General features: G+C 40.0%; 1 protein-coding gene across 1 annotated transcript in view; it reads right to left on the bottom strand.

Moving 5' to 3' along the window:
- Positions 1 to 25,675, bottom strand: part of LOC110022683 (tRNA (guanine(37)-N1)-methyltransferase 1) — a 40,150-nt gene extending 14,475 nt beyond the window's left edge. Inside the window, 5 exon segments of the mRNA XM_020721757.1 lie at positions 13,749 to 13,915; positions 14,072 to 14,191; positions 14,284 to 14,382; positions 24,814 to 24,941; positions 24,944 to 25,675. Coding sequence (XP_020577416.1) covers positions 13,749 to 13,915; positions 14,072 to 14,191; positions 14,284 to 14,382; positions 24,814 to 24,941; positions 24,944 to 25,640 — 1,211 coding nt within the window. The 5' untranslated portion in view covers positions 25,641 to 25,675.
- Between the last annotated feature and the right edge of the window lie 1,698 nt (positions 25,676 to 27,373).

Here is a 27,373-nt window from a genome sequence, read left to right as displayed (position 1 = left end):
CTCTGCTACTATCATGTCCCTCTCCTCTAGGTACTAATCGATGTGGTACTATGCCCATAATGTATCAAGTGTGGTGGATCCCGTTCATACAATATCTTGAAAGGGGTTGTCTATGCTGAAGTGTGGCAAGAATTGTTATATCAATATTCGACCCATACAATCCACTTAGCCCACAGCTTCGGTGTAACGGATACCAAACAACGCGGTATATCTCCGCACCCATGTTAACCACCTCTGTCTGCCCATCCATCTGGGATGATATGCGATGTTTCTTTTAAGGGTTGTCCCGTGCAACCTAAATAACTCCTTCAAGAAGTGGCAGAGAAACGCTATGATCATTCCGATACAATCGATTTCAGCACCCTGTGCAAACAGATCACTTTTTGGACAAATACTATCGCAACTGGAACAAAAGTGTAGGGATGTCATAAGGGAATGAAATGTGCATACTTAGGCAATCCACGACCCCCATGATCAACGTGAATCCTTCTGACCGTGGCAACCCCTCGATAAAATCCATCGTCACTTCTTCCCAAACCTTCCATGACAATGATAATGGTTGCAGTAACCCTCTTGATGTCGTGATCAAGTACTTGTGTAGTTGGCACGCTTCACATTTTGCCACCATGCCCTCCATGTCCCTGCACATTCCCACCGAATAAAGCTCTACCGCAAGACGACTGTAGGTTTTCCAGCCCCTAAGGTCCCCCGATTGTACTGCCATGAAACTATTGTAATAATTTGGAAATATAATCGGCAACTTGGGTAAGCAGGAATCACCCCTAGTGGAGCAGTTGTCCCCTCAATGAATATCCCGAATGACTGTTCGGATCCTGTAGTAACTCGGCTCTTATCTTCTTCAATTCTTCATCCCTTTCGCTCTCCTGTCTCAAGACTTCCCAATCTAGGACCAAGGGTACCGATAGGGTCATCAATTGGGGTTCCTCCATCTTTCATGACAATGAGTTAGCTGCCTTGTTTTCCAATCTTGGTTGGTATTGAATCTCGAAATCAAACCCCAATAGCTTGGATAACCATCGTTGATGCTTCTCAATTACCATCTGCTGCTCCAAAAGAAACTTTAAACTCATTCGATCTGTCCTGACAAAAAAATATCGTCCTAATAGGTAGTTTCGCCACTTCGGAATGGCCAAGAGAAATGTCATCAATTCCTATTCATATATTGACTTTAGCCTGGCTCTGGTCGCAAGAACTTGGCTGAAGTAGGCAATCGATCGTTAATCTTGCATGAGCACTGCTCCCAACCCGTACCTTGCGTATCTGCTCCACCACAAAAGGGTTACTGAAATCTGGAAGTGCTAATACCGGGACGCTAGTCATGACCCTCTTCAGCTATTCAAATGTCTGTGTCGCTGCATCCCCCATTTGAAATTTTCTTTCTTGAACTGCTCTGTCAGTGGTCATACTATCATGTCATATTCTCTCACAAACTTCTAGTAGTAGCTTATGAGACCGAAAATCCTCTCAACTCCTTTAAACTCCTTGGTAAGGCCCAATCAACAATAGTCTCGATCTTGGATTGATCTACTGCAACCCCTGTTCTCATCACCACATATCATAAGTATTCTACCCGTAACTGAGCAAAGGGACATTTCTTCAAGTTGATATACAACTGGTGTTTTCTCAATGTCTCTAGAATTGTCCTTAGGTGCCTCACATTCTGTCTTCGTAAAACTATAGAAGAGAATGTCATCAAAGAAAGTCAGGATAAATATCTTAGGGTAAGATTGAAAAAACCTATTCATTAGGAATTGAAATGTCGTTGGGGTGTTGGTGAGGCCAAACGGCAACACTAAGAGCTCATAATGTCCTTCATGTGTCTTAAACGTTGCCTTGTGCATATCAACAGGATTCATCTTGATCTAGTGGTATCCCGACTTAAGATCAATTTTTGAGAAAATGATTGCCCCATAAAGCTCATCTAGTAACACATCAATCACAAGAATAAAAAATTTATCCAACACTCTCTCCTTGTTCAAAGCTTGGTAGTCCACACAGAATCTCCAACTACCATCTTTTTTATTCACCAACAGAACAGTACTGAAAAAAGGGCTTAAACTAGGCCTGATAATCCCGGCCTCGAGCATCTCTCGGATCAGTTTCTCTATCTCATCCTTCTGAATCTGAGGGTACCTATATGGTCTGACATTGATGGGGGAAACAACCTCTTTTAATGTAATAGCGCGCTCGGGCTCTTTCGGGGGAGGTAACCCACTTGGTTGTTGGAAGACATCTGTAAATTGTTGTAGGAGCTGTTGGACCCCTTTAGAAAGCTTTGCCAACTCTAAAGCTAGAACCACCATAATGCTCTGCAACTCCACCAAGTAGCCTAGTTTTTCTCCCCGAATCAACTTGACCATAGTTTTGAGCGACATCATAGTTTTGTAAAAAATAACATCTCCTCTCAGCATCACCTTCCTACCCTCCACTTGGAACTCCATCGTCAGGGACTTCCAATCCACCTTCATTTCCCCTAGCATTCGCAGTCACTTCATCCCCAAAATCACATATGTGTTGCCCAAATCTAAAAGAAGGAAATCTTCCACTATCTATAAGTCATGTAGTGTCAGAACCAATCTCTTGCAAATTCCACAACTTTGCTCCACTTTCCTTGTCCCCATTATCACGTCGAAGCTCCTTATAGTCACCAGCTCTAAACCTAGCTTCTCCACGACCTGATTTAAGATGAAGTTATGTGTGGCCCAGCTATCTACCAACAACACAATCGACTGTCACACTGATCCACTCCCTCACCTTCATGATTTGATTTGGAGTAAATCTTGCCATCGAATTGAGGGACATCTCCACCACATCCAAATGCAGATGCTCGACCTCCATAGCATCCTCCTATGACTCCTCACTCTCTTTGTATCCTCCTCCTAAACTAAAAGAATCTGAAGGGCGCCCTCTTTGCAGCGAGGTCCTAGGGCATATTTCTCGTCACAGCGGAAACATAATCCATTCACTATTTTATCATGCACTTGTGCATCTGTGAGGCGCTTGAAATTACTCCTGAGACGGGTTCATGTAATCTTCTATTTCAGTGTCTTCTTCTGAAATGACACCGTCTGGGTCCTTGGCGTCGTGGCTGTCAAGGTGTTCTTGTAGAATCCCTCGGTGTTGTCGCTTTTACCGGTCTTGTTCACTTGTTTCTTATCATTCATCATCTGAGCAAGTTTCATCATTTCCCTCAATCCACGTGGTCTCAAAGGTCGGATGTTTGCTCAGATGTCAAGCTTTAGAGCTTTCAAGAAATTATCTTCCAATCCTGCTGCAGAAATATCTCTCAGCCTCCCAAACAAGAGCTTGAACTTCTCCTGATATTCTATAACTATCCCCTCCTGAGTCAGAGCAGAATTTCTCATTTGGGTCTCCTTCCCAAATAACTCGAAAACGTTTCAACAAGCAATTCTTAAATTCCTCCCAAGAGTGTATCAAATACCTTCCTCCATCCACTGAAACCATGCTAAAGCCTTCCCCTCCAAGCATAATCCCGTTGCCATGAGCTTCTCCTCCTTAGTTAACCCATTGATTACAAAGTATTGCTCCACATGATACACTCACCCATGTGCATTCTCTCCTTTGAAAATCGACATCTTCAGGTGTGGAACTCCCCTCTTCGATCATAGGTATATCCCAATCCCGATTTCCTCCTTCCTCCATCGAGCTCTTTCGTGCCCCTTACACCATCCCTCCAATTTTCGGCCCATCACCCTCCATCAGAAGTCTCCACCCCCCTTCTGTTGGAGTCCTAGAGGATGCTCTTGAAAGTAGATGATGTCTTCTCGTTCGATCTCCTTCTCTTTTGACCTGGCTAAGAATTTCCTGGTCAACTATTGGTTAGAGTTTGCAGCTGGAGCGACCAACACTGCCTTGTATTGCATCTCCATGATCTTTTTCATAATATCCCACATTTCTCCTATGTGGCAAACCTCCCTTCCATTCCAAATCTGATTTGTCCTACCTCTTCTTTTAGCACATCTACTATCTTTGTTGTCATCCCACCAAAATCTAGGCTCTAATACCAATTTGATACGCTCCGACGCCAAAATCAGCGAGCAATCAATCACGAAACAACAAGGGATAGAAAACAAACTCAAAAGAGAGTTGCACTTAACAAACAAACAAAGCCAAAAAGCAAGATAGGGTGATCTACTATTTGAGAGATAGATCGGCTCTCCCACAACCCTAGATATCACTATGAACACCACAAAAAGAAGAAAAACACAAAAGTGAACAAAACATGCATCCCCAAAATAAACCCTAGGTTCCTCCCCTTAATAGAATCTTCCCACAAATTTTGAAAACTTTACTTTTCCACTTTCCCCCCAAACCTGCTTTAATTTCCCCTCTTTGAGTATATAATTAAGCCCCTCGTGGACCCCACTTGCCCCTTGCCCGTCTCTACCGCAGTAAGGTGTCGCTTCGATTCTTCATGCAAACAGGATCGGCTCGCCTGCTATTGAGGCGGGCCGGTGTTAACATGGAGCTGAGAATCACATGAAGGTGTTCCAGATTCAACGTGAGTAGACGCAGTGGTTCAGGGTAATGGATCAATTCAGGAGTACTTTATAGACTAGGAGTGGATGTGGCAAGATCTTGATCACTTCTCATTTATGTCGAGCTATGGCGATCTGGGGTGCAAGAAGGGAAAATTCTTTGCATAGATGAGGACTATACATTTTCTGACTCCTCTGACTCGACGTTTGACCAGAGGAGATCAATCCTCCTAGCCTGGGCAATAATTCCTTCACTGGATGAGGTCATCGCCACGATGATACGGGAGAGTTGCATGAGACTACATTCTAAGCCTAGTGTACTTTTAGGTATATGATCAGCTTTGGCCGCCTCGAGTGAAGGTATGACAGGTGTTCAGGGGGAGACTCGCTGATGCTACAATTGAGGAGAAGTAGGAAAACTGAGTAAGGCTTGTCCAAAGCCACCAAAGGAGAGAGAGACGGGTGGACGTGGATAGTCTAAAGGCCATGGTCATAATCGTGGAGGCCGAAAAAGTGGAAGAGGGGGCTACTGGACAAAAAAGATGGTAGCGGAGAATGAGGGAGAGATTGGTGTGATCTTAACCGATGAGAATCCCGAGCTCCTGGAGATGTTCAAGAGGAAACAAAGAACAGCAGGTGATGTGACTGAGAATCCATCCGTCTTATCAACATTAAACGGGAACACTGCTACTTATGCACACTCAGCCAAAAACACTCGTCATACACATGCTCTTGCCTTTATATCCTCCATAAGATCGCCAAAATGAATAGTGGATTCTGGTTAATCTCAACATGTGACAAATAACGTTAGTGAGTTCGCTTCTTACACTCATTTAGCAGTTCCAGAGAGCATTCAAACAGTTCATGGTACAACACAGTTTGTGGTTCCTAAGTTTACAGTGACATGTACCAATTCTATGAATTTATCTAATGTTTTGCATGGTCCTTCCTTTTTAGTGAACTTTTTATCCATTAACGTCATTATTCTCTAATTAAAATGTGTTGTTTTCTTTGATATTCCTAAGGTGATTTTTCAAAAGAATGGGTATGGCCGAAGAAATGGAACTGACGCGTAGCATAATAGACTTTGTAGTTAGAGAGGGGGTGGAGTCAGCCCTCACATTAATGGTAAAGAGTACTGGAGTAGGAGGCTCGGAGGACTATAGAATGTCTTGTTGTTACATCATAGGCGCATGGGACACTCTTCGTTTAGTCTTTTGAGTCGTTTGTATTCGCCTTTGTATGAGAAGGCAAATAAACAAAAATTTGTGTGTTATGCATGTGACTTTCATAAACATACTAAAAACTCTTATATAAATTCTGGTAAAATGAGTTATTGCGCATTTTGATTTGGTGCATTCAAATGCAAAGGGACCTTGTTCTATAAGTTTGATGAATGACTATAGATATTTTTTGACTTTCATTGATTATTTTTCTTATGTTATTTGGTTATATATGATAAGAAATAAACGTGATATGTTTGTCTGCTTTAAGACTTTCACAGAGCAACTCAAACTCAATACAGTACATTAGTGAATATATTGAGGTCTGATAATAGAACATAGAATACCAACAAGGGGTATGGGGAGAACATGTTAGCCCAGAGGATATAACATCAAACCACATATCCATACACACCGACACAAAACAGAGTAGCAGAGAGGAAAAATAGACACCTAAAGGTAGCCCAAAGCATGATCTCGATGAATGTCCCAAAGCACCTGCGGGGGCAAGCAGTTTTGATAGCCGCTCAATTGATCAATATGAATGTCTTCAAAAGTGTTGGAGTGGCAATAGCGAGATCTTCCCATTGAAGGCATTTGGTTGTGTATGTTTCGTGAAGAACAATAGACCATCAATAGAGAAGTTGGATCTAAGAGCTGTGAAGTGTGTTTTTTTGGGTTATTTTACTAGTTCGAATATTTATGTTTGTTAGAGCCTAATAGAGAAAAAACAGTCAGTGAGTATTGATACGACTTTTAGAGAATTTGAATTGTATTATTCCTTGGAGGTGACCTCACATTTTGGTGACTCGTTACATAATGGAGGTAAGAGGCGAGAAGGGGAGAGTGTGATGGTGAGAGATTGGTATATGTGGGAACAATGTCATGTCGCATTGTATGGGAAGGATTGAATGAGGAAGAGTCGATTGCTAAGGAAAATGAGCCTGAAAGTGGAGGAACTCAAGCTAAATGAGAGCTGAGGGCGTATGCAATCAGACAAAATGAAGGAGCAGTGTCTGTCGTGCCACTCGTGCCAACAAGTCTCACGCCCCAGTCTACCCCAACTCCTAAGGCACCCACACCATCCACCTCAAAAACTAATTACACAGGTGATATAATTCCTCTCCCTTTTTTCTACCACTCCCACGAATTTAAGAACCTCTCACAGAAATGCGGATCATTCTCCTGATTGTTTTAGTTTCTCACATTACATTGCTCAATTTGTCTCATACACTAACATATCACATGTATACGAAGCATTCATTGCATCTTTGAATACTGTTTATATACCCAAGTGTTGGCAGGTAGCTAAGGAGGATCCAAACTGTAAGACTGTCATGTTGGAGAACCTTGGTGCTCTCGATAAGAACAAGATGTGGGAGCTCACGTTGTTGCCAACAGGAAAAGAAGCAATCACGTGAAAATGGGTATTCACAGCGAAGCAGGCCTCAAAAAGAAAAAAATTGATCGCTACAAAGCACGGTTGGTAGAGAAAGGATATAATCAGACGCATGACATGGACTATGATGAAATATTTTCACTAGTGGCAAAAATAAGCACAATCAAGACATTTGACTCTCTGCTGTGAATGGTAGATAGATGTTACACCAACTGGATATGAGGAACGTCTTTCTTTATGGGGATCCACTAGAGGGGGTGTGCATGGAAATACCCCTAAGCTTTGACACAAACTAAATAGTAGGCAAGATATGTAGACTGAGGAACTCACGGTACAGTTTGAAACAATCTCCTCAAGCTTGGTTTGACGGGTTTAGGGGAGCAAAGGTAAGCATAGTATAGTAACCTATTTTGAAAATTTTGATAATAATTTTGATGACCTAAAATATACCTCAAATTTCGAATCCCTTAGATTTCAATCAAAATAGTTTTATAAACTTTAATACAAAAAATCAATCAATTTGATATATAATACTATATGAATTGAAAGTTAAAAAAAATCAAAAGTTATAAGTAAATTAAATTAATTAAACCTAATTATTTCCTAAACTCTTGTACCCTTACTATAGCCACTGACTTAAATCGTGTGATATTTAGCTTGAGAAGCGTCGAACCGTCCAAAGCACTCAAAATTTCTCCTTCCCTCTCCCAATACTCCTCTTCCTTCCTCTTTGTTTTGTTCGCAAGCTCTCCCTCCCTCTCGATTTCACTTGGCAAAGGAGTTCCCGAAACTTCTGCTCAGGCCACTGTAGCAGAAGAGAACAAAAAGGGCGAGCGGTGACTGGTAAGCTATAGAGTTGTTGAAAGGAGAAAATCGCGAGATCTTCCCATTGAAGATATTTGGTTGTGTATGTTGATGGGCTACCTTTGCTTCGGGCTACCTTTAGTGGTGACTGGTAAGCTACAGAGTTGTTGAAAGAAAAATCGCGAGATCTTCCCATTGAAGGTATTTGGTTGTGTATGTTTCGTGAAGAACAATAGACTATCAATAAAGAAATTGGATCTCAGAGCTGTGAAGTGTGTTTTTTGGGGTTATTTTACTACTTCAAAGATTTATGTTTGTTCGAGCACAATAAAGAAAAAACAGACAGTGAGTATGAATATAACTTTTAGAGAATTTGAACTATACTATTCCTTAGAAGTGACCTCACATTTGGTGACTCGTTAGATAATAAGAGGCGACAAGGGGAGAGTAGTGATGGTGAGAGATTGGTATATGTGAGAACAATGACTTGTCACATTGTGTAGGAAGGATCGAATGAGAAACAGCCGATTGCTAAGGAAAATGAGCCTGAAGGTGGAGGAACTCAAGCTAAATGAGAGCTGAGGGTGTATGCAACGAGACAAAATGAGATAACAGTGTTTGTCGTGTCACTCGTGCCAACAAGTCTCATGCCCCAGTCTACCCCAACTCCTAAGGCACCCACACCATCCACATCGAAAACTGATTACACGGGTGATATAATTCTTCTCCATTTTTTTACAACTCCCATGAATTTAAGAACCTCTCACAGAAATGCGGATCATTCTCTTGATTGTTTTAGTTTCTCACATTACATTGCTCAATTTGTCTCATACACTAACATATCACATATTTATGGGGCATTGATTGCATCTTTAAATATTGTCTCTATACCCAAGCGTTGGCAGGTAGCTAAGGAGGATCTAAACTGGAAAACTGTCATGTTGGAGAAACTTGGTGCTCTCGATAAGAACAAGATGTGGGAGCTCACGTTGTTGCCAACAGGAAAAGAAGCAATCACGTGAAAATGGGTCTTCACAGTGAAACAGGCCCCAAAAGGAAAAATTGATCGCTACAAAGCACGGTTGGTGGAGAAAGTGTATAATCAAACGCATGACATTGATTATGGTGAAATATTTGCACTAGTGGCAAAAATAAGCACAATCAGGACATTTGTCTCTCTATTGTGAATGGTAGATAGATGTTACACCAACTGAATGTGAAGAACGTCTTTCTTTATTGGGATCCACTAGAGGGGGTGTGCATGGAAATACCCCTAAGCTTTGACACAAACTAAATAGTAGGCAATATATTTAGACTGAAGAATTCACACTACATTTTGAAACAAACTCCTCAAGCTTGGTTTGACGGGTTTAGGGGAGCAATGGCAGGCATGGTGTAATAACTTATTTTGAAAATTTTGATAAAAATTTTGATGACCTAAAATATACCTCAAATTTTGAATCCCTTAAATTTCAATCAAAATAGTTTTATAAAATTCTACACGAAAAATCAATCAATTTGATATATAATATTATATGAATTGAAAGTTAAAAAAAAATCAAAAGTTATAAGTAAATTAAATTAATTATACCTAATTATTTCCTAAACTCTCGTACCCTCACTATAGCCACCGACTTAAACCATGTGATATTTAGCCTGAGAAGCATTGAACCGTCCAAAGCACTCAAAATTTCTCCTTCCCTCTCCCAATACTCCTCTCCCTTCCTCTTGGTTTCGTTCGCAGGCTCTCCCTCCCTCTCGGTTTCACTTGGCAAAGGAGATCCCAAAGCTTTTGCTTAGGCCACTGTAGCAAAAGCGAACAACAAGGGCGAGCGGTGACTGGTAAGCTATAGAGTGTCGAATCCCATTTCCCCTCTCCTGATTTCTTCTTCCCTCAAGAGTAGCACTCGGCTACTGAAGCTGCTCGAACCAAGTGGCCTGCACAGATCCACAAACAACATTTTAGGGCTCTGGGATGAAATCTTAAGTACAAATCCTTGTCTTGTTATTTGAGACAATCATTGCCTTCCTCTTGTTTCCATTTTGAGATTTGTCTCACTTTCCATGCATTGTTTGTTTCCTGTAGTCGTTGAAGACAATGATTTTGCAACAAAAGTGTTGAGTGTGGCTTGCGAGTTTTCATAAGGGATTCCAGCACAAATTTAAGAAGGTTAAGAGGGAGTAAACAAAGTTAAAAAGAAGAGAAGAAAATTTGGCAGCTTTGGATAAGGGTTGGTTGCTGAGAAGACTGTTTAAAGTATGTTTTGACAAATCAATTATATTTTTTAGCTTAATTGCTTTACGAGCCAAGATATAATTAAATCCGAAGTTAATCGTGGGTTTCATGTTGTTTACCTGAGGAGGCGAGTTCGAGTCAAGTGTGCAAAAGATCAACGTAGGTCGACTATGTTAAAATTCAGGTAAATTAATCCTAAAATAAAAAAAAATTAATTCCATTAATAGAAATTGCTTAAATCTTAAAGTTTAATATTACATTTTATAGGTTATTAAGCTCAACATAAAAGACACTGCAACCTCCAACTAGATATCGAAGATTAAGATTTTAACATGACAATCGAGGTAAGTAATTACATTTCTAAATTTCAGTAATTATCTTTATTTCAAAGTATATTTTTGACCCTATGTATGATACGTAAGATATGAAAGATAAATATGATAGAAAACATGTATACAAGATAAATATGATAGAAAATGATATGCATGATATACAAGATGTGCACAAGATTAGAGATATGCATGATGATAGTTGTGCAACAGAGTAAGAGTGAGCATATATGTTAGTAGATGCAAAAAGATATCTCAGAATAATACATGTATGAAGAATAATATAGTTAATATATGGATGTTTGTACATATATGTTCAAAAAATGATTTCACTCCCTAATGATACTGACAGGGGAAGCTATTATACCTGTATGCGTAGAGTTTTTCTACTATCTCAGATAATTGTGATGGTTAGTTCACTAACCGCTATGTCGACAAGATAATATCGTCCAGAGGCGAATAGACCAGAGCTTACCCCCTCAGATAATTGTAATGTTTACATTACTAATCGCTGTGTAGACGAGATAATATATGTCAGGGACAAGACAATTGTGATGTCTAGAACGCTAACAATTATACCAACGGTATCCAACGAGACAATATCAATCAAGGGTGTGTTATGTTATTGACAGGAATCCTCACAAAGACAGATGTATATGTAAAGTATAGAATAAAAATAAAGTTAAAGTAAATATTTATAGAAGATTGAGTATGTAATTTAAAAAACTATCATTGATACATGTATTAGCATATATCAGATTTCACTGTTCGACCGTCCGTCCCGTCTAGGTTAACTCCAAGCCTCGGGTCGAGTCATGACACACGGGTCATCTACAGATCAATGTTGACCACATCATATTCTTTCAACGCATGATGGTCACATTATCATACTTGTTGTGCATGTGGATAATATGATTGTCACTGATGATTCTGAGGGAGAGATTGCTCAGTTGAAGACAAGTCTGGGCAAAGAGTTTGAAGTGAAAGACTCGGGACAGTTTAGATACTTCCTTGGGATTGTGGTGACTCATGGAGCAAAGGGGATTATTCTATCTTAGTGGAAGTATGTGCTAGCCTTGCTCAAAGAGCCAAGACTGTTGGGAAACCTAAAGTTTCACCAATTGATTCGAAGAAAAACTTGAGCACAGAGGCAGAAGAAGCTGTGGTATGTCGTCTCATCCATCTGAGTCACACTCGTCCTGACATATCTTTTGCAGTAAGTGTGGTGAGTCGCTACATGTATGATCCGAAGAAGAGTCACATGGATGCGGTGTATCAGATTTTAAGGTACCTAAAGAGTGCAAATCTTCATAAAATTGAGCATTTAGGCATTGAGAGCTACTGTGACTCTGATTGGGCTAGCTGTGTTGAAGACATGAGGTCCAAATCAAGAAATTGCATGTTCATAGGAGGCAATTTGGTTTCATGGAAGAGCAAGAAGCAGTCGGTAGTTGCAAGGTCAATGGCAGAGGCATAATACAGGGCCATGGCCTTCAAAGTTGTCGAGATGTTATGGCTAAGAGCTCATTTAATAGAGCTCAATGTAGACCAAGGAGCTCAAATGAAGTTGTGGTGCGACAACAAGTCAGCAATCAGCATTGCCAACAGTACGATGCACCCTCTGCAGCACCGACACTTCTAAAAATGTGTCGTACCCAGCACATATCGAACACTAACACTTATCTGACACGCCCCAACACTTCTCTGACACTACAAAATATATGTCTGAATTTTTTTCAGGTCTGAACATGTACCTGACACACCTCAACATCGGATCAGACAAGAGCTTAACATGATTTCAAGAAAATGGGACATAAGAATTAGAAAACTATAAAAATACATATAGGCTTAATTAAAACTTATAGTCAACACCTACACATCTCTCGTCATGTTGAGTTCCCTCTAACATTTATCAAAATTTAGCATAGAAGGTACATACAATATTCGAAACCGAGCATTAGTAATTCCTTCTTTGAAGCCATAAAACTTTTTAAATTTTGGTAGATAAGCGGGATTATAAGTTGAATGAATTCTTTTGAAACATATATCCAATTTTAAAAATTATTTTTCATAAGCATGAGATTTTATAATATAAATTAAATTTATAATAAAGTTAAATTTTATTCTTGCACAATTTGTATAATGATATTTTTAATAAAGAATAACAGAAAAATATGTATTCTGTATTAGTAATTAATTAAATATAAAGACATATCAATGACATGTCGTGTCCCATGTTTGTCAATTATGTTTTGTCCCCATATAGTGTCGTGTTACTATTCGTGTCCCCGTGTCTATGTTCGTGCTTCATAGGGTGCAACAAGACAGAACCAAGCATGTGGAGATTGATAAGTTCTTTATCAAGGAGAAGCTGAATAGTGGCTACCGGAGGAAAGATGGGAGAAAGAAAGAGGTTGTGTGATAAGATGGGCTTGATGGATATCTTTTGCCCATCTCAAGGGGAGTTCTGAGAATTGTATATAGTTTAGGTACCTATTTGTAAATAGAAAATATAGAAGATATCAAATTTTATTTGTATAGAAAGTTTTAAGGCTATATATAAGCCAAAGTCTTTCATGAATAGATGAGATTTTTCTTTAAGCTAAACATTTCAATTATAACTAGCCTTATTAAGCGGAAGATCAAAATTTTAAATTTTTACAAATAAACTTGCCTTGAAAATTACCACCTCTTTCTAACAAATGACACTGTAGAAAATCTCCATGTTCTTCAAATACATTTTATAGTAGAATGAATCTGAAAAATTAAATAAGCCCTTCTCTATTTGTAAGACCTGGCATGTGGAGTTGCCAACTCTGGCATTCATATCCCTCTGGTTAAAATTTAAGTTACAAGCTTGCTGTTTTCTACAAGGAAAAAACACTTTTCCGCTAGACAAGCCATCATTAAGGACTGGAACATTATTACTGGTATAATCTGGAGACTTCACCATTCCAAAAGGCATTAAAATATAATGGACTATCACCAAAACTCCCAACAAAAAAACAGAACCAAAAATATATATATATATATATATAGAGAGAGAGAGTTCAAGTTAAACACTACAATAACTTGCATCTTATTAGCTAAAAACTTTGCAAACATTGTACATCAAATTAAGATAATGTACTCCTTGATCCCTATATTGACTGACCATTAACAATGTCAGAAACATGAAGAGGGATAAAAAAGAGCACTCAACTACCCAATGATGGAAAGTAGGAGCTAGGAACTTACGCTTTGGCCAAATCAACTTGAAATTTGATCCCATTCTCTATAACTGTAGTAACAACAGAATGGTTGCCTGCCAGTATTTCTAGTTGCATTGTTCTATAATCATTTTGAATAGCTTCTAATTTGTTCACAACTGTTTGTATTTTTGGCCTGTTCTTGTCAAGAACTACCTGAATAAAAAATGCAACTTTGCTCATTTGACAATCTACCGCAAATTAATCATATAATAGCGTAAACAAATTTACATTCAGAATTTCCTTAAGATTTAGGTATTCGAGCTTTGTATTGTTGATTAGACTTTTGATCAATACGATTAAATTACAAACCTGCGCAATAAGTTTCTTGTAAGGAATGTGTTCTTCACCTAAATTTAAGTGTGCAATATGCCCCACTGTCTCAAATCCAGTTGGAACAACTATACCTTCAGGAAGCAAGGTGTCCAAAACCTACAAGCAAATTAAGGATCAATGACATTAGAAATTTATGTCTTACGTAACTTTTGAAGGCATAAAAAAAGCATTACATGCAGAAAACAAACCTCATTCATATGCCAATAGTTATAGAACAAGGTTAACTCGCACCGTACAAGCTCACAAACTGATAACTTGCAAGGCATTTTCCCTCCTTTCAGAACTGCCTAGACAGGGAAAACAAAATCAAATTACTATTAATCAGTGTTCTAAGAATCTGGTGAGCTGATCATCAAATATCATCCATTACATCAGTTCCAAATTCATAAATGATTCAGATAAGCCCAGACAGAATACAGATTCCAAGCAATTAAAATGAAGTGCAAAATATGAGAAGTGCGTCCTATTGGGCATTATCTACCCAGGCTCAGCTCGTGTTCGGCTAGTTTATATCTCGAGCTAAAAAAGTGTGTTCGTGTTCGGCTCGTTTGCTTAGCGAGCCAAACAGCTCACCAGCCGAACACGAGCCGTTCACGAACAAAGAGTCATTTTGACAACCCTAATCACGTAGCCATAAGATGTTAAGGATTGGGGTAAGATTTAAAACATCATTTGAATCTAATATAATAATTTTTATTCTATTTTCTTCATTAATACTTTTAATTGATTATAAATCTTTGTAGCCTTGTAGTCAATTAAATTTTTAAAAAATACTACTCATCAAAGATATATCTATAATTGATTGGTAGTATTTCAAGCTAAAACGAGTTGAACACGAACAACACAATTTAGTGTTGTTCGTGTTCGGCGTTAACTTAGCGAAAGAGTCAAACACGAGCTTCTTAACAAGCTGAACACGAGCTGTTCGCGAACAACGAGTCGTTTTGACAGCCCTATCGAGGTGATCATAACATAATTTTTTAAGATATACTCATTATAAATGCCAACATTGGATCACTCTCTCCTTCAATCATTTCATTCATTACAATTGTCAATTTTGCTCATCAAGCATGGAAAAATCTCATAAGTGTAACAAACCCTCTCATGATCGTCTACTACAACTTTAAGGCAAACTACGAAGTGTGAAATACTCCCAAAGTCTCTCAAAGTGTTACTGAATTCCTTCAAGTGGTGAAAGATTTGGCAATGAACTTGCTCCGCTTGCAAAACAAGATGATGATGATGATTCTAATTTTGATCCAACAAAAAAAAATCCATCAATGGTTTTTTCCCTGAATACAAAGATCTCATCTCAGCCATAAATGCTCAAGACACTTTGAGCTCCTTACAATAACTTCATGAAAACTTTTCTAATTTGATGCCAATCTACATTACAAATCCAAGAAAGATGTAACTGCCTCACCATCTGACAAACTCACCAGTCAACTTTTAAAAATCAAATTTGCACCCACAACATCAAGGCCAACATTGGTAAACCTGACCACAGCCGCAACCTTAGCAGTCTCGATCATCATGCCTACAACTTTCAACGGTCTTAGCCCTGAATACAAGGATCTCATCCACAAATCAACAACTGAGACACTTCAATTTCCTTACACAATAACAACATGAAAACTTCTCTAATTTGATGCCAATCTACATGACAAATCCAAGAACGATGTAACTACTCCATGAACTAACAAATTGATACAAGAAAATCAAGACTCAAAATTGCAACTATTATTACGAGAGGCCACAAGATTTTAATGATGACTCTTCAACGGGAAATAACATAGCACAGGTAAATAGTAAACGACAAAGAGTCTTGTTGAAATTAAGGAAAAGGCAATAACATAGAACAGAAACAACCTTCTGCGATGGATACGGCAGGGCAAGGGTGGAACAGTGGAGTTGGTGGTTGCGGGTAACAGACCGAAAAGGCCGGTGGCTGCTGAGAAGAGTCTGACAGGTGGCCTAAAGGTGTTGGAGAGGAATAGCGGCCTACTGGAAAGAAACCAGAGGGGGTAACAAGGCTGGCAGGCTGCTGGGAGGGCCAGTCTGGACAGGGAGGTGTTGGAAAGGCTGCTAGTAGGTGGTCGATGAGGAAGACAATAGTTGGACGGAGTCTTAAGGGAATGAGCAGGGCTGGCAGCAGCGGAAGAGGGTTGTGGATGCTGGACGGAAGCAGGAAGGTGGCTAAACAGGAGAAGCGTGAAGGTGGCTAACAGCAGTAGAAGAGGGGGTTGTAGTGGCTGGATTCTGAAATGGAAGCAGGAAATGGAAGTATGGTAAGATAAATGTCTTGTTGGGGTCAAGGGACAGTCGGAGCACCACTCGGATCATTGGAGACAGTCACCACCTAGGTTGACGGATATTCGGAGCACTTCTTCGTCTTCGACGGTAATCTAAATTTAGAAATTGCTTAACTCCAAAAATTGAGAAACTCCAAGAATACCACCTCTCATTTATAATGAAACTTAGGATTTATTTTAGAACATGTTTTAGAATCAGAAAAAGAATAAAATAATAAGAATTCATAATTTAGGCAACGTTTATAATACGAAGAATTCAGAATAGGCAGAGACTAAAAATAATAGAAATTCAGAATTGGCAAGTGCTAGGAAGAAGAGATGAGAAAAGGAAAGAGGGAATATGAGGAAAACGAAGGACTGGCCAGTCCAACCAAGCTGGACCAAGAACAAGTCGGCTCCCATAGCCCTGCATCAGTCTCCTGAGGTTAGGGAGCATCAACCTCATTCGTTGAAGCTTTTGGTTCCTTGTCCTTAATCCTGACAGCACCAAGATCTCATTGTTGACTGTACTGTCTCCCAAAGCACTTGCTAGCGTGCCTCCATCTCGATTCAATCTTTTGGGACTAAAATTCCCGCATTGTGGTCGCCGTGGTGGTAAAGAATCGATTGTGATATCCTCAAATGCTCTTTCTCGTGGTTGTCCCCTGTCCGGAGATAGTGCTCAAACCTCTCATCCAATGTTGTCACTAAAATCGGTCACGTTGCTCTGCTGGTAAGGGCTCTTGTATCCTCAGGCTTCGTCGAAGGAAGTAGAATGATGTGTTTTCCATTCTTGGTGAAGGAATGTGTTTCTGAATTCATTGTGTTGGGTCTTCCGGTCAAACAGCTACGGTCTTCCTAGCATAAGGTAGCAAGCACCCATGGAGATCACGTCACATCAAACATGATCCTACAGTTGAGTCCCTATCAAAAACTCTACTAGGCATTACCGATCAATGCTAACCCTATTTTCCTTCTTCAGCCACATCAGTGAATATGGTTGGGGATACCTCAGAGTCATGAGTCTCAATTTCTTTACCATTTGAGTCGATGTCACATTCTTATTGCTTCCATCGATGATGAGATAACATACCTTCCTGTTTACGGTGCATCGAGTGTAGAAAATGTTGTGATGAAGCCACTATGAATCCCTTGTATTAATATCAATCTGTAGGACCCTTCAAATAATAAGAGTATATCCTTCATATGGAGGAAGATGATGTATCTCACATTGGTCCTCAGTTGTCAGCTCCTCGCCGACCTCTTCCACAACGCCCTGCTCGGTAAAAGATACAACTTGGCTTGTCGGTCAGCTAGAGGCTATGTTCCCAAATCCATGACAACTGAAGCATTTTCTGGCAAGTATTGTGGTAGGCTTCTTCTCACTAGAGGTGGCTTTAACTGTATCAGGACTATTTTTCTCAACTCCTTGTGGCGTGCTCCTGTCGGTGTCTCCAGCTGTGGGTGGTTGTCTAACCGGTGATGGTTGTCAGAATTGCTTATATTGCCTCTCCACTTTCAATGCTAGTGTTTGGACATCCCCCAACGTTCAGTACGGCTATAGCTACACCACATTACTAATACTAGGCTTCAAGCCCCCAAGATATCTGGCGACTATATTCTTTTCTGGCTCTATCAGATCGCACTTCAGTGGTAAGTGGTCAAACTAAGCTATGAATTCCTCCACTGAAAGGTCCCTCTGCTACAGATTATGGAGTTTCAGAAACATGTTCTGGTAGTAATCAGAGGGAAGATATTTCTTCCACATGGTTTTCTTCATCTTCTCCCACTTGATAATCTTATCGTTGCCTTCTCGCCTCCTTTGTCATTGTGTGTTCTCACACCATAGGAAGACACTTTTCTTCAATTTGATAGCAACTAAGTTGATCCGCCCTCTTCGGACACCTCTTTGTATTTGAAGATCTGCTCAATTCTCTGTAGCCATTCAATGAATTCATCTGGATCCATGTCACCCTCAAATTCGAAAAAATCCACCTTGATTCTAGGTCTAGCAATTCTCTAAATGACATCTCTTCTCGAAAAGTTTCCTTGTGGGAGGGATACCTGAATCCCTCCCCAAGTCTCCTTTGATACTGAATTTCGAAATGTCATGGCCTATCTTCTTCATCGCTGAAATTATCCCAATAGAGGGGATTCAGATCCTCTTCTCTCTCTCCCTTTCAACTCTCCAAGTCTCGGCCGACGATAACTTCTTCCTGTGCCATCTCTTTAATCTTTGCAAGTCTCTGTTGGAGGCGACAAAGCTCTCGACGTGTCTCTTTCCGAGTAGGTTCAGGCATATTTCTTCTTAACGACATGATTAGCGGTTTGAGATATGTGAAAAAAAAAGGAAACGAAAGAGAAGAAAGACAAGTCAAGAAAAGAGACAAGAAAATTGTTATGGTAGCTCAAGTAGGGGCGGATGCTAGAAAACCCCTAGGAAGGGACTAAAGCTGGATTAGCTCTAATACCAAATGGTACCGGAGAAAAACCAAAACCACTGCTCAAAATTGCAACAATTATTACGAGACGCCACAATGTTACAATGATAACTTTTCAACAGAAAATAACATAATACAAGTATACAATAAAAGACCATGACTGTTGAAATTAAGAAAAAGACAATAACATAAAACAGAAACACCCTCTGCGACGGATACGACATGGCCGAGGGTGGAACAGTGGTGTTGGTGGTCACGGGAAACAGACCGAGAAGGTTGGTGGCTGCTAGGAGGAGTCGAACAGGTGGCCTGAAGGTGTTGGAGAGGAACGACGGCCTTCTGGAAATGAACCGGAGGGGGCAGCAAGGCCGGCGGCTTCTAGGAGGGTCGGTCAAGGGTAGGGAGGAGCTGGAAGGGTTGCTTGTAGGTGGTTGATGAGGAAGACAACAGCTGAACAGAGTTTTGAGGGAAGGAGTAGGGCTGGTAGCAGTGGAAAAGGGGCTGCGGTGGCTGGCAGCAGTGGAAGAGGGGGATGTGGCAGGGAAACAGAAGCATGATAACATAGATGTCTTGTCGGGGTCGAGCTACAGCCAGAGCATCACTCGGATAAGGGATAGTCAGAGCACTTCCTCGCCCTCAGATACAGCCCTTGAAGGGAACAACACAAGCGACGGTAATCTGAATTCAGAAATCACTTAACTCCAAAAACTGAGAAACTCCAAGCATGCCACCTCTTATTTATGAAAAAACTTAGGATTTATTTTTAGGTAATGTTTTAAAATAAGAGAATAAAAATAATAAGAATTCATAATTTAGGCAATGTTTATAATAGGAAGAATTCAAAATAAGCAAAGAGAAATAAAAATAATAGAAATTTTGAATTGGCCAGTGCTAGGAAGGAAATATGGGAAAAGGAACGAGGGAATAGGAGAAAAAGAAAAGGAAGGGAGAGCATGGGCGATAGGGGCAGATGCTAGAAAACCCCTAGGAAGGGACTAAGGCTGGGTTAGCTTTAATACCAAATGGTATCGGACAAAAACCTAAACCACTGCTCAAAATTGCAACAATTATTACGGGACGCCACAAGGTTACAATGACAACTTTTTAACAGAAAATAACATAGCACAGGTAAACAGTAAACGACAATGACTGTTGAAATTAAGAAAAAAGCAATAACATAAAACAGAAACACCCTCTGCCACGGATACGACATGGCCGAGGGTGGAACAGTGGTGTTGGTGGTCGCGGGAAACAGACCGAGAAGGTTGGTGGCTGCTAGGAGGAGTCGAACAGGTGGCCTGAAGGTGTTGGAGAGGAACGACGGCCTTCTGGAAATGAACCGGAGCCGGAGGGGACAACAAAGTCGGCAGGCTGCTAAGAGGGTCGGTCAGGGGCAGGAGGAGCTGGAAGGGTTGCTTGTAGGTGGTTGATGAGGAAGACAACAGCTGAACAGAGTTTTGAGGGAAGGAGTAGGGCTGGTAGCAGTGGAAAAGGGGCTGCGGTGGCTGGCAGCAGTGGAAGAGGGGGATGTGGCAGGGAAACAGAAGCATGATAACATAGATGTCTTGTCGGGGTCGAGCTACAGCCAGAGCATCACTCGGATAAGGGATAGTCAGAGCACTTCCTCGCCCTCAGATACAGCCCTTGAAGGGAACAACACAAGCGCAAGCGGCAGTAATCTGAATTCAGAAATCTCTTAACTCCAAAAACTGATAAACTCCAAGCATGCCACCTCTTATTTATGATAAGGCTTAGGATTTATTTTTAGGGAATGTTTTAAAATAAGGAAGAGAACAAAAATAATAAGAATTCACAATTTAGGCAATGTTTATAATAGGAAGAATTCAGAATAAGGAAAGAACAAATAAAAATAATAGAAATTTTGAATTGGCCAGTGCTAGGAAGGAAATATGGGAAAAGGAACGAGGGAATAGGAGAAAAAGAAAAGGAAGGGAGAGCATGGGCGGTAGACCCCACCCCACTCCCCAACCCCTTGAGGACCAGTGGGTCAAGCCAAGCTAGACTGAGATCAGGTCGGGCCCCATAGCCCTGCGTTAAAAATCAAATTTGCACCCACCACATCAAGGCCAACATTGGTAGCCCTGACCACAACCACAGCTTTGGCAGCATCGATCATCATTCCCACAACTTTCAATGGTCTTAGCCATGAGTACAAGGATCTCATCTCAACAGTCAACACTAAAGACTAACACGATAATTTCATGAAAACCTCTCTAGTTAGAGATCAATCTACATAACAGTTCTAAGATGTAACTAATCCATCAACTAACAAACACAACTCTCAAAAATCAAATTTGCACCCACCACATCAAGGTTAGTGTTGGCAGCCCTGTCCATAGCCCCAACCTTCGCAGCCTTGATCATCATCCCCACAACTTTCATACATTTTATCAAAATGTGAAGCACAATCACCATCGAGCACTAAGGTCTCCTCCCAGATCATACCTTGTTACTTGACCAACTATTTGGTATTCAACATCACTAAACCAAGCACCCTGACACCATGTCACCTATCCACCACACAACTTTTTGATAGTTGTGTGTCATGTTATGTTATTATTGATTTGGAAACACTTACTCTTCATACACCATGCACTAGCTCTGCAACAACATGATTAGAGAATGCTTGGGTCTCTCCGTAACCCACACATGTTCCACTTCACATACCACTAATCAAAACCATATGAGATACTAGTAAATATGAAATCTATAAGTGACCAACTATGTCTAATTCCAAATCCCATGCTTCAGTTATTGTATATAATGTTAAAAATGTTTTATCCAAGTAGCAACATTATCTATTTCATCTTCCTTCCAAGATCCTCAAATATCCAAATTCAAATAAACATTTTGATATATCCAATACATCATTATTTAATTTTAAATGTATCTCATGCCAATGCAATAAAAGTCACAAGCTTCTTTCTCTACATCTATAATGACCTCATATACAACACTTCAATTTTTTTTTTCCGATGTTTGGCCCTCCACAATACAAATATTATGTTATATTTGTTTTTCACTTCATTTAATACATTTAATTATATACATTTTAAAAAATTCCAAAAACAAAGTTTTTTACCAACTAGTGAAAACATCTTTCACCATAAAATTATCACTCTTCACTTCAACTATGGCGAGAAACATACAACTAGTGAAAACATCTTTCACCATAAAATTATCTCTTCACTTCAACTATGGCAAGAAACATTACGCTCATTGCCACTTTATCTAATCCCATGGGATCTCTCATCAAACCAGCCCACATCATACCCTAGAGCACAATGGATAAACTAAAGTTCATCATCACTATATAGTAAAAATGGGGATTTATCAACCTCCTCATGCATTTCATCCTATAAAAAATTAATCATATGCATTCCCCTATAGTTGTCTGTCATATAAATTGCATGCCCACTCCCACTCTCCAAGTTTAGCATCCTTTTGAGTTTTTTCTACCATCCCAGTAAATTCAAACTTTGCTGTTCCTTTTTTTTTCTTCATTATCAAATTATCGGTCCTTACTCTCCCAAAAATTAGCCCCACACAATTCCTTGTGTCTGTCCAAGGTAATCCCTCTCAAAAAGTGTTTCTCTCCACCAAGATTCAAAAAATCTCCACAATCTAGCCTTCTAAAAAGACAAATTTTACCAAAAATATCTTCCCCTTTACATTAGTCAATGTGTTTCTCTAGTCTAGGGACTAAAAATCTACATTCTTGTATCTCTTTGGGTCACAAGTTCGTCAACTTATAATGTTTCTTTCGCAACACTATTGCATGCACCATTTATGACCCTCATCAACCTCGCAACACAACTCAACTAATCCACCACCACTAACAACCTAAAAACCCATCAAGAACTAGTTATCAATGACCAAATAATGATTTACCCACAACCAGCCTAATTAAATAAGAAAATTATAATTACCAAAATAGCCCACTATCAAACACAGCCAACACCTACATGATCACCCAAGCTAAGAACAATGCCTATAAATCTAGATGGAAACTCAAACTCCTCATCCAACCATCTTTCAATCCTAACCTTAAACCCACATTTATCCCCAATCCATAAAAGGTTCTAATGGCATCCAGTCATTATGAAAATATTTATCCCCTTGTTGGAAATGACACCTAGAATATTCTCTCATCTACATCCACACACAATCATTGTCAACTGCAAATTGATATTTAGCACAACAACCATCTTTATCAATTGCAAATTGATTTTTAGCACAAAACATCATCTTAATGATTTAATTGATAAGTACAAAGCATGCCTAATGGCCAAGGGCTTCAAACAATATTCAGGGGTTGATTTCATGAAACATTTAACTCAATAATTAAAGCATGAAAAAGCATAATTTTTCCAGGCAAGGATGGTCTCTTTGCAACTTGTTGTGAATAATGCATTCCTCCATGGCCATCTCACGGGCAATTTCTATATGGATCAAATCCCAAGCTTTCTTGATCCAGATCACCCCACTCTTATTTGCATGCTTCAAACAGCCATCTATGAACTCAAACAAGTTCGCTATGCCCAAAACACAAAGTATTGTAAGATTCTTATAAACTCTGGCTATGTCAATTAGCAAGTCAACACTTTTTTAGTTGCTCTCAACAACAACAGCCAGCTTATTTAACTCCATGTATGTTGATGACATAATTCTAACCATCAATGATCCTAGAACTCTCCAATGGTATATTTATCTTCTGGTCGGCCAATTCTCAACAAAGGACCTCAGCCTTCTCACATTTTTTCTAGATTTGATGTTATTCAACATAGAGAAGGTAGCTTTTTCTCAAAATGTCATTACATTATCAAGCTACGTGAGCAAGTCCAAATGACTTAACTCAAATTCAACAAACAAGCCCGTCGCCACCAATCAAATTCCTAATAATAAGTCCAATGTTAGATTCTCAGATACATCTCAGTGTTTAATCATGGTTGAAAGTTTACAATATCTCACACTTTCCCACAATTGACCACAATCATGGTTAAAAGTTTAATTAGATTGAAATTTTTGTGAGCAAATTACTTTAATTCATGCAACACCCCACAATTGACCACACTACTATAATCTCACCTACAATTTCAATGTGGCATCCTGATCATTATTTTGTGCTTCAACAATCTCCTTTGATGTAGATTTGTCTGGTTAGCAAACGGCAAGCTCTCCCTATAGGCCAACTAGAGTCCATATCAGCACAAAAAAACAACACAAGCATCCTCCTTATGAACTTATATTACCATTCCACTCCTCCATATGAAACAACGCTAGCACACTGCCTTTAATTTTTGGGATTAACTAAACTACATGGAAAGATCAAGTCATTGTTGTCATCCTTTCTCATCTATAACTACTTTTCTAGAACGAATATCTCCTCCAACACAATTGGAGAAATAATTCCAGGATTCAAATTTGCAAGAAATCAGTGTTCAATTACAACAACAAAATGTCAGCCCAATCATAAAGGTCTAATCACAGCAGTGAATATTTTATGTCAGGCACTCATGTATTATAGGAATGCTAGCTGGATTGATGAGATCAAGAACAAATTTGTACATTAGGCTCTCCCATATGAAGGGACCAGGTAAGGATTTGTAGCATAAGAAAATTCACTAATAAAATTTCCTTTAATCTACACCCCCATTCCCTCCTACAGCTAGTCAGAGAAGAAGGCAAATAAAACCCAAGTAATCTCCAGCTTTACTCCAATGAAGATATACTGAACTAAAATGGAGATTACCTTAGCCTGATTGGTTTATACAAATCTCGCCATGCATCCATAGTTCACTGAAATAAAATTTCGAACAAGGCTAAGACTGAAGCTCAACTTCTTTATATAGTATTTTTAAAGTATGAGAATCATAGACTACACAAGAATAAATTATAAAGCCCGGCATTGTCTATTTCATAAAATCCAAGAGAGGGAGAAGACAGCAAATAGAATCATAGCTACCTTGACTGCCTCCGGTAGCTCCTCAAGTCCCTTATCCGCGTGACGCTCGTCAAGCAAAAGCAACCTCGTCGAGCCTCTCCATCTCCCAGTGCGGAACTCAGCGCCCAGCAAACGGCTCATATCATCCTCTCACACTCCCCCATAACTTCCACAACTGCATACGCTTTCTTTTGCTCTCTGTCCTTAACACTAACCCTCTCTCCAATAGCTCCCTTCTTCTTCTTCTTCTTGGGACGCGACATCCTCGCCAAGTTCCGAAACATCAAGAACCCCCGGCAATTGAACTGCTTCGCCAGCTTTTCCCGATATATCACCGGGCTCATAGCCTCCGTCTTGTTATCGGTCTCACCATCTGCGCGACGGGCAAGTGAGACGAGCCGCTGGCCTCCGTCGCCTTCGGCATTGCGGAGAAGGTTTCGAATGTCGGGTTCGAGATCATCGCCGGAGACGCGGGCGATGTTTCGGATACGAGGCCAGTTGAGGAGGTGGCCGCGGAGGCGATCCTCGAGAGTAGAGCATTCAGACGCGGGAATACGGAGGGCGGCGATCTTGAATGTGCGTGTAAAAGAAGAACGGTCGAGATATGAGCTTTCGTCGCATTCAGAGCCATAGCAGCCGCAATCGGAGGAAGTTGGCCGTTGGCCGCGGCGGAGAGAGGGACCGTAGCGGTCAGAATCTGGGGCTAGGGATAGTGTGAGATTGAGCGCTTTGGTGGAATGGGAGGGGAGGAGCGAGGGCTTGCTTGCTGATAGTGAGAACGGAAAGAAGAGGGGAATGGAGCGGAGGGTAAACGCTGAAGTCGCCATGCCATATCTTGCCCTAACCATATGATTTGGTCTACTCCATAAGGTCTTCTTGTAAATAAACAACACAATGCCACAACCGTAGGACCCATTTGGGGGCAGTTATAAGTGGGGCGGCATTCCATACTCTTTGGATTGCATGTTTCTTCAACTTATTTAAAAATAATATTTTGAATTTGTTAAACACGTCGCGGGCCGCATTTTCGTTCGCGTTTTCGGTTCGTATTACTCCTGTGACCCTCCCCACTACTCATTCGCGCATCTCCCAAATCCTAGGCGCTTCTCTACTTGGCCACTTCCAGTCCTCAAGTTCTTCGGCATTTTAGATCCTCCCTCTTCCTCATCCTATAACTGCTTCATTGGTCGCACTGTCAACTTTTAGCTGCGTCAAAGAGAGATTGCAAGCTTTCTTACAATGACGAGTTTTTCAGGTACCAACACTGTAGTGAGATATATATATATATATCAATTGTTGTGGTACATATAGAAATAAAATAAGAGAACGATCTTTGAAGAAATAAAAACTAAAACTAGAAAATTTACACCAGAAAACAGTACCACTGCGGAACACACAGATTTACATGGTTCGGCAAATTGTCTGTGTCCACGGAGTTGCAGAGGATTTACTACATGAAGAGTTTACACCAGTCGATAGTCTCAACTTACAAGAGGAATTTCTCACTTCATTGCTCACTGTTCTTCTCTCTCTGTTCTTCTCTCTCTACACCGAGATACACAGAAGAAACTTTACACCGAGATACACCAAAAAAACTTTACATCGAGAAACACCGAAGAAGATAAACTTACAAGAGAAATAAAACCAATTTCTCTTTTGTCATAAGCCACCAAGAAGAAACCAAGGGAAAAGAATCTTCTTCTTCTTCTTTCTTCCTTCACCGCAAGAAACTACTGCTTCTTGCACTTACCTTCCTCTATCCCGAGGAAGACCGAAGAAGAACACCAAAAACCATGACTTCTCTAAATGAAGGAGAGTCGTCCAAAATCTTTTATCGCGAGAAGGAAGCGGGAGACGTCATTTCGTGAAACAGCAGGGCAATCGGACGAAGTGAAGCTTCGCTTCGCGCTTGCGGGAGTGGTTTTGCAATCGAGCGGGAGCAGGAAGACGACATATGCGATTGGGAGGCGAGAGTGGGAAATCAGATCGGGCTCCATCCTTAACACAACACTCTCTTTATCCCTCTCTCTCTCTCTCTTTCTTCTCTCTTAATTGGGAAGCTTTTGTTTTTTGTTTTTGTTTTTTTTAGATTTGTGGATGATTGGATATTGCGCTGTTGTTAGAATTTCAGAAGTAAAAAAAATATGATTTTGATGCCTTTTTTGTTAGATTTGGATGGCTTTGATGAATTGGTTTGAGTGTTTTGGTAATGGAATCCAGATTGAAGTTCGAGCTTGATTCCTTTATATTGTTCTGCATCAGATTTTGAATATTTTTGTGATCGAAGTTAGTATTTTTCTGTGATCGGATAATTTAAATAACGTCGTAATTGAAAACAAAAACGAAATTGAAGTCAAGAAATCTCCAAACAAATCCTCTGCTTCATCGAAGAAGTCGAAGGAAGCTTTTCGATCCAATATTGACTTTGATACCTCCATGAAATCATGCCCAAAACCTTTTGCAAGAACTACTCCTAAGAAATAGAGAGGTGAAATTGTTGATTCAGCTAAAGATGGACCCGAGTTAGGGCCTTTCCTTCTCAAACATGTTAGAGAATTGATCTCTTCAGACAACCATAAAA

This window comes from Phalaenopsis equestris, unplaced genomic scaffold (assembly GCF_001263595.1).
Source record: "Phalaenopsis equestris unplaced genomic scaffold, ASM126359v1 Scaffold000202, whole genome shotgun sequence".
NCBI classification, from domain to species: Eukaryota; Viridiplantae; Streptophyta; class Magnoliopsida; order Asparagales; family Orchidaceae; genus Phalaenopsis; species Phalaenopsis equestris.
Note: the sequence above shows the minus strand (reverse complement) of the source record. Positions and strands in the feature narration are given on the sequence as shown.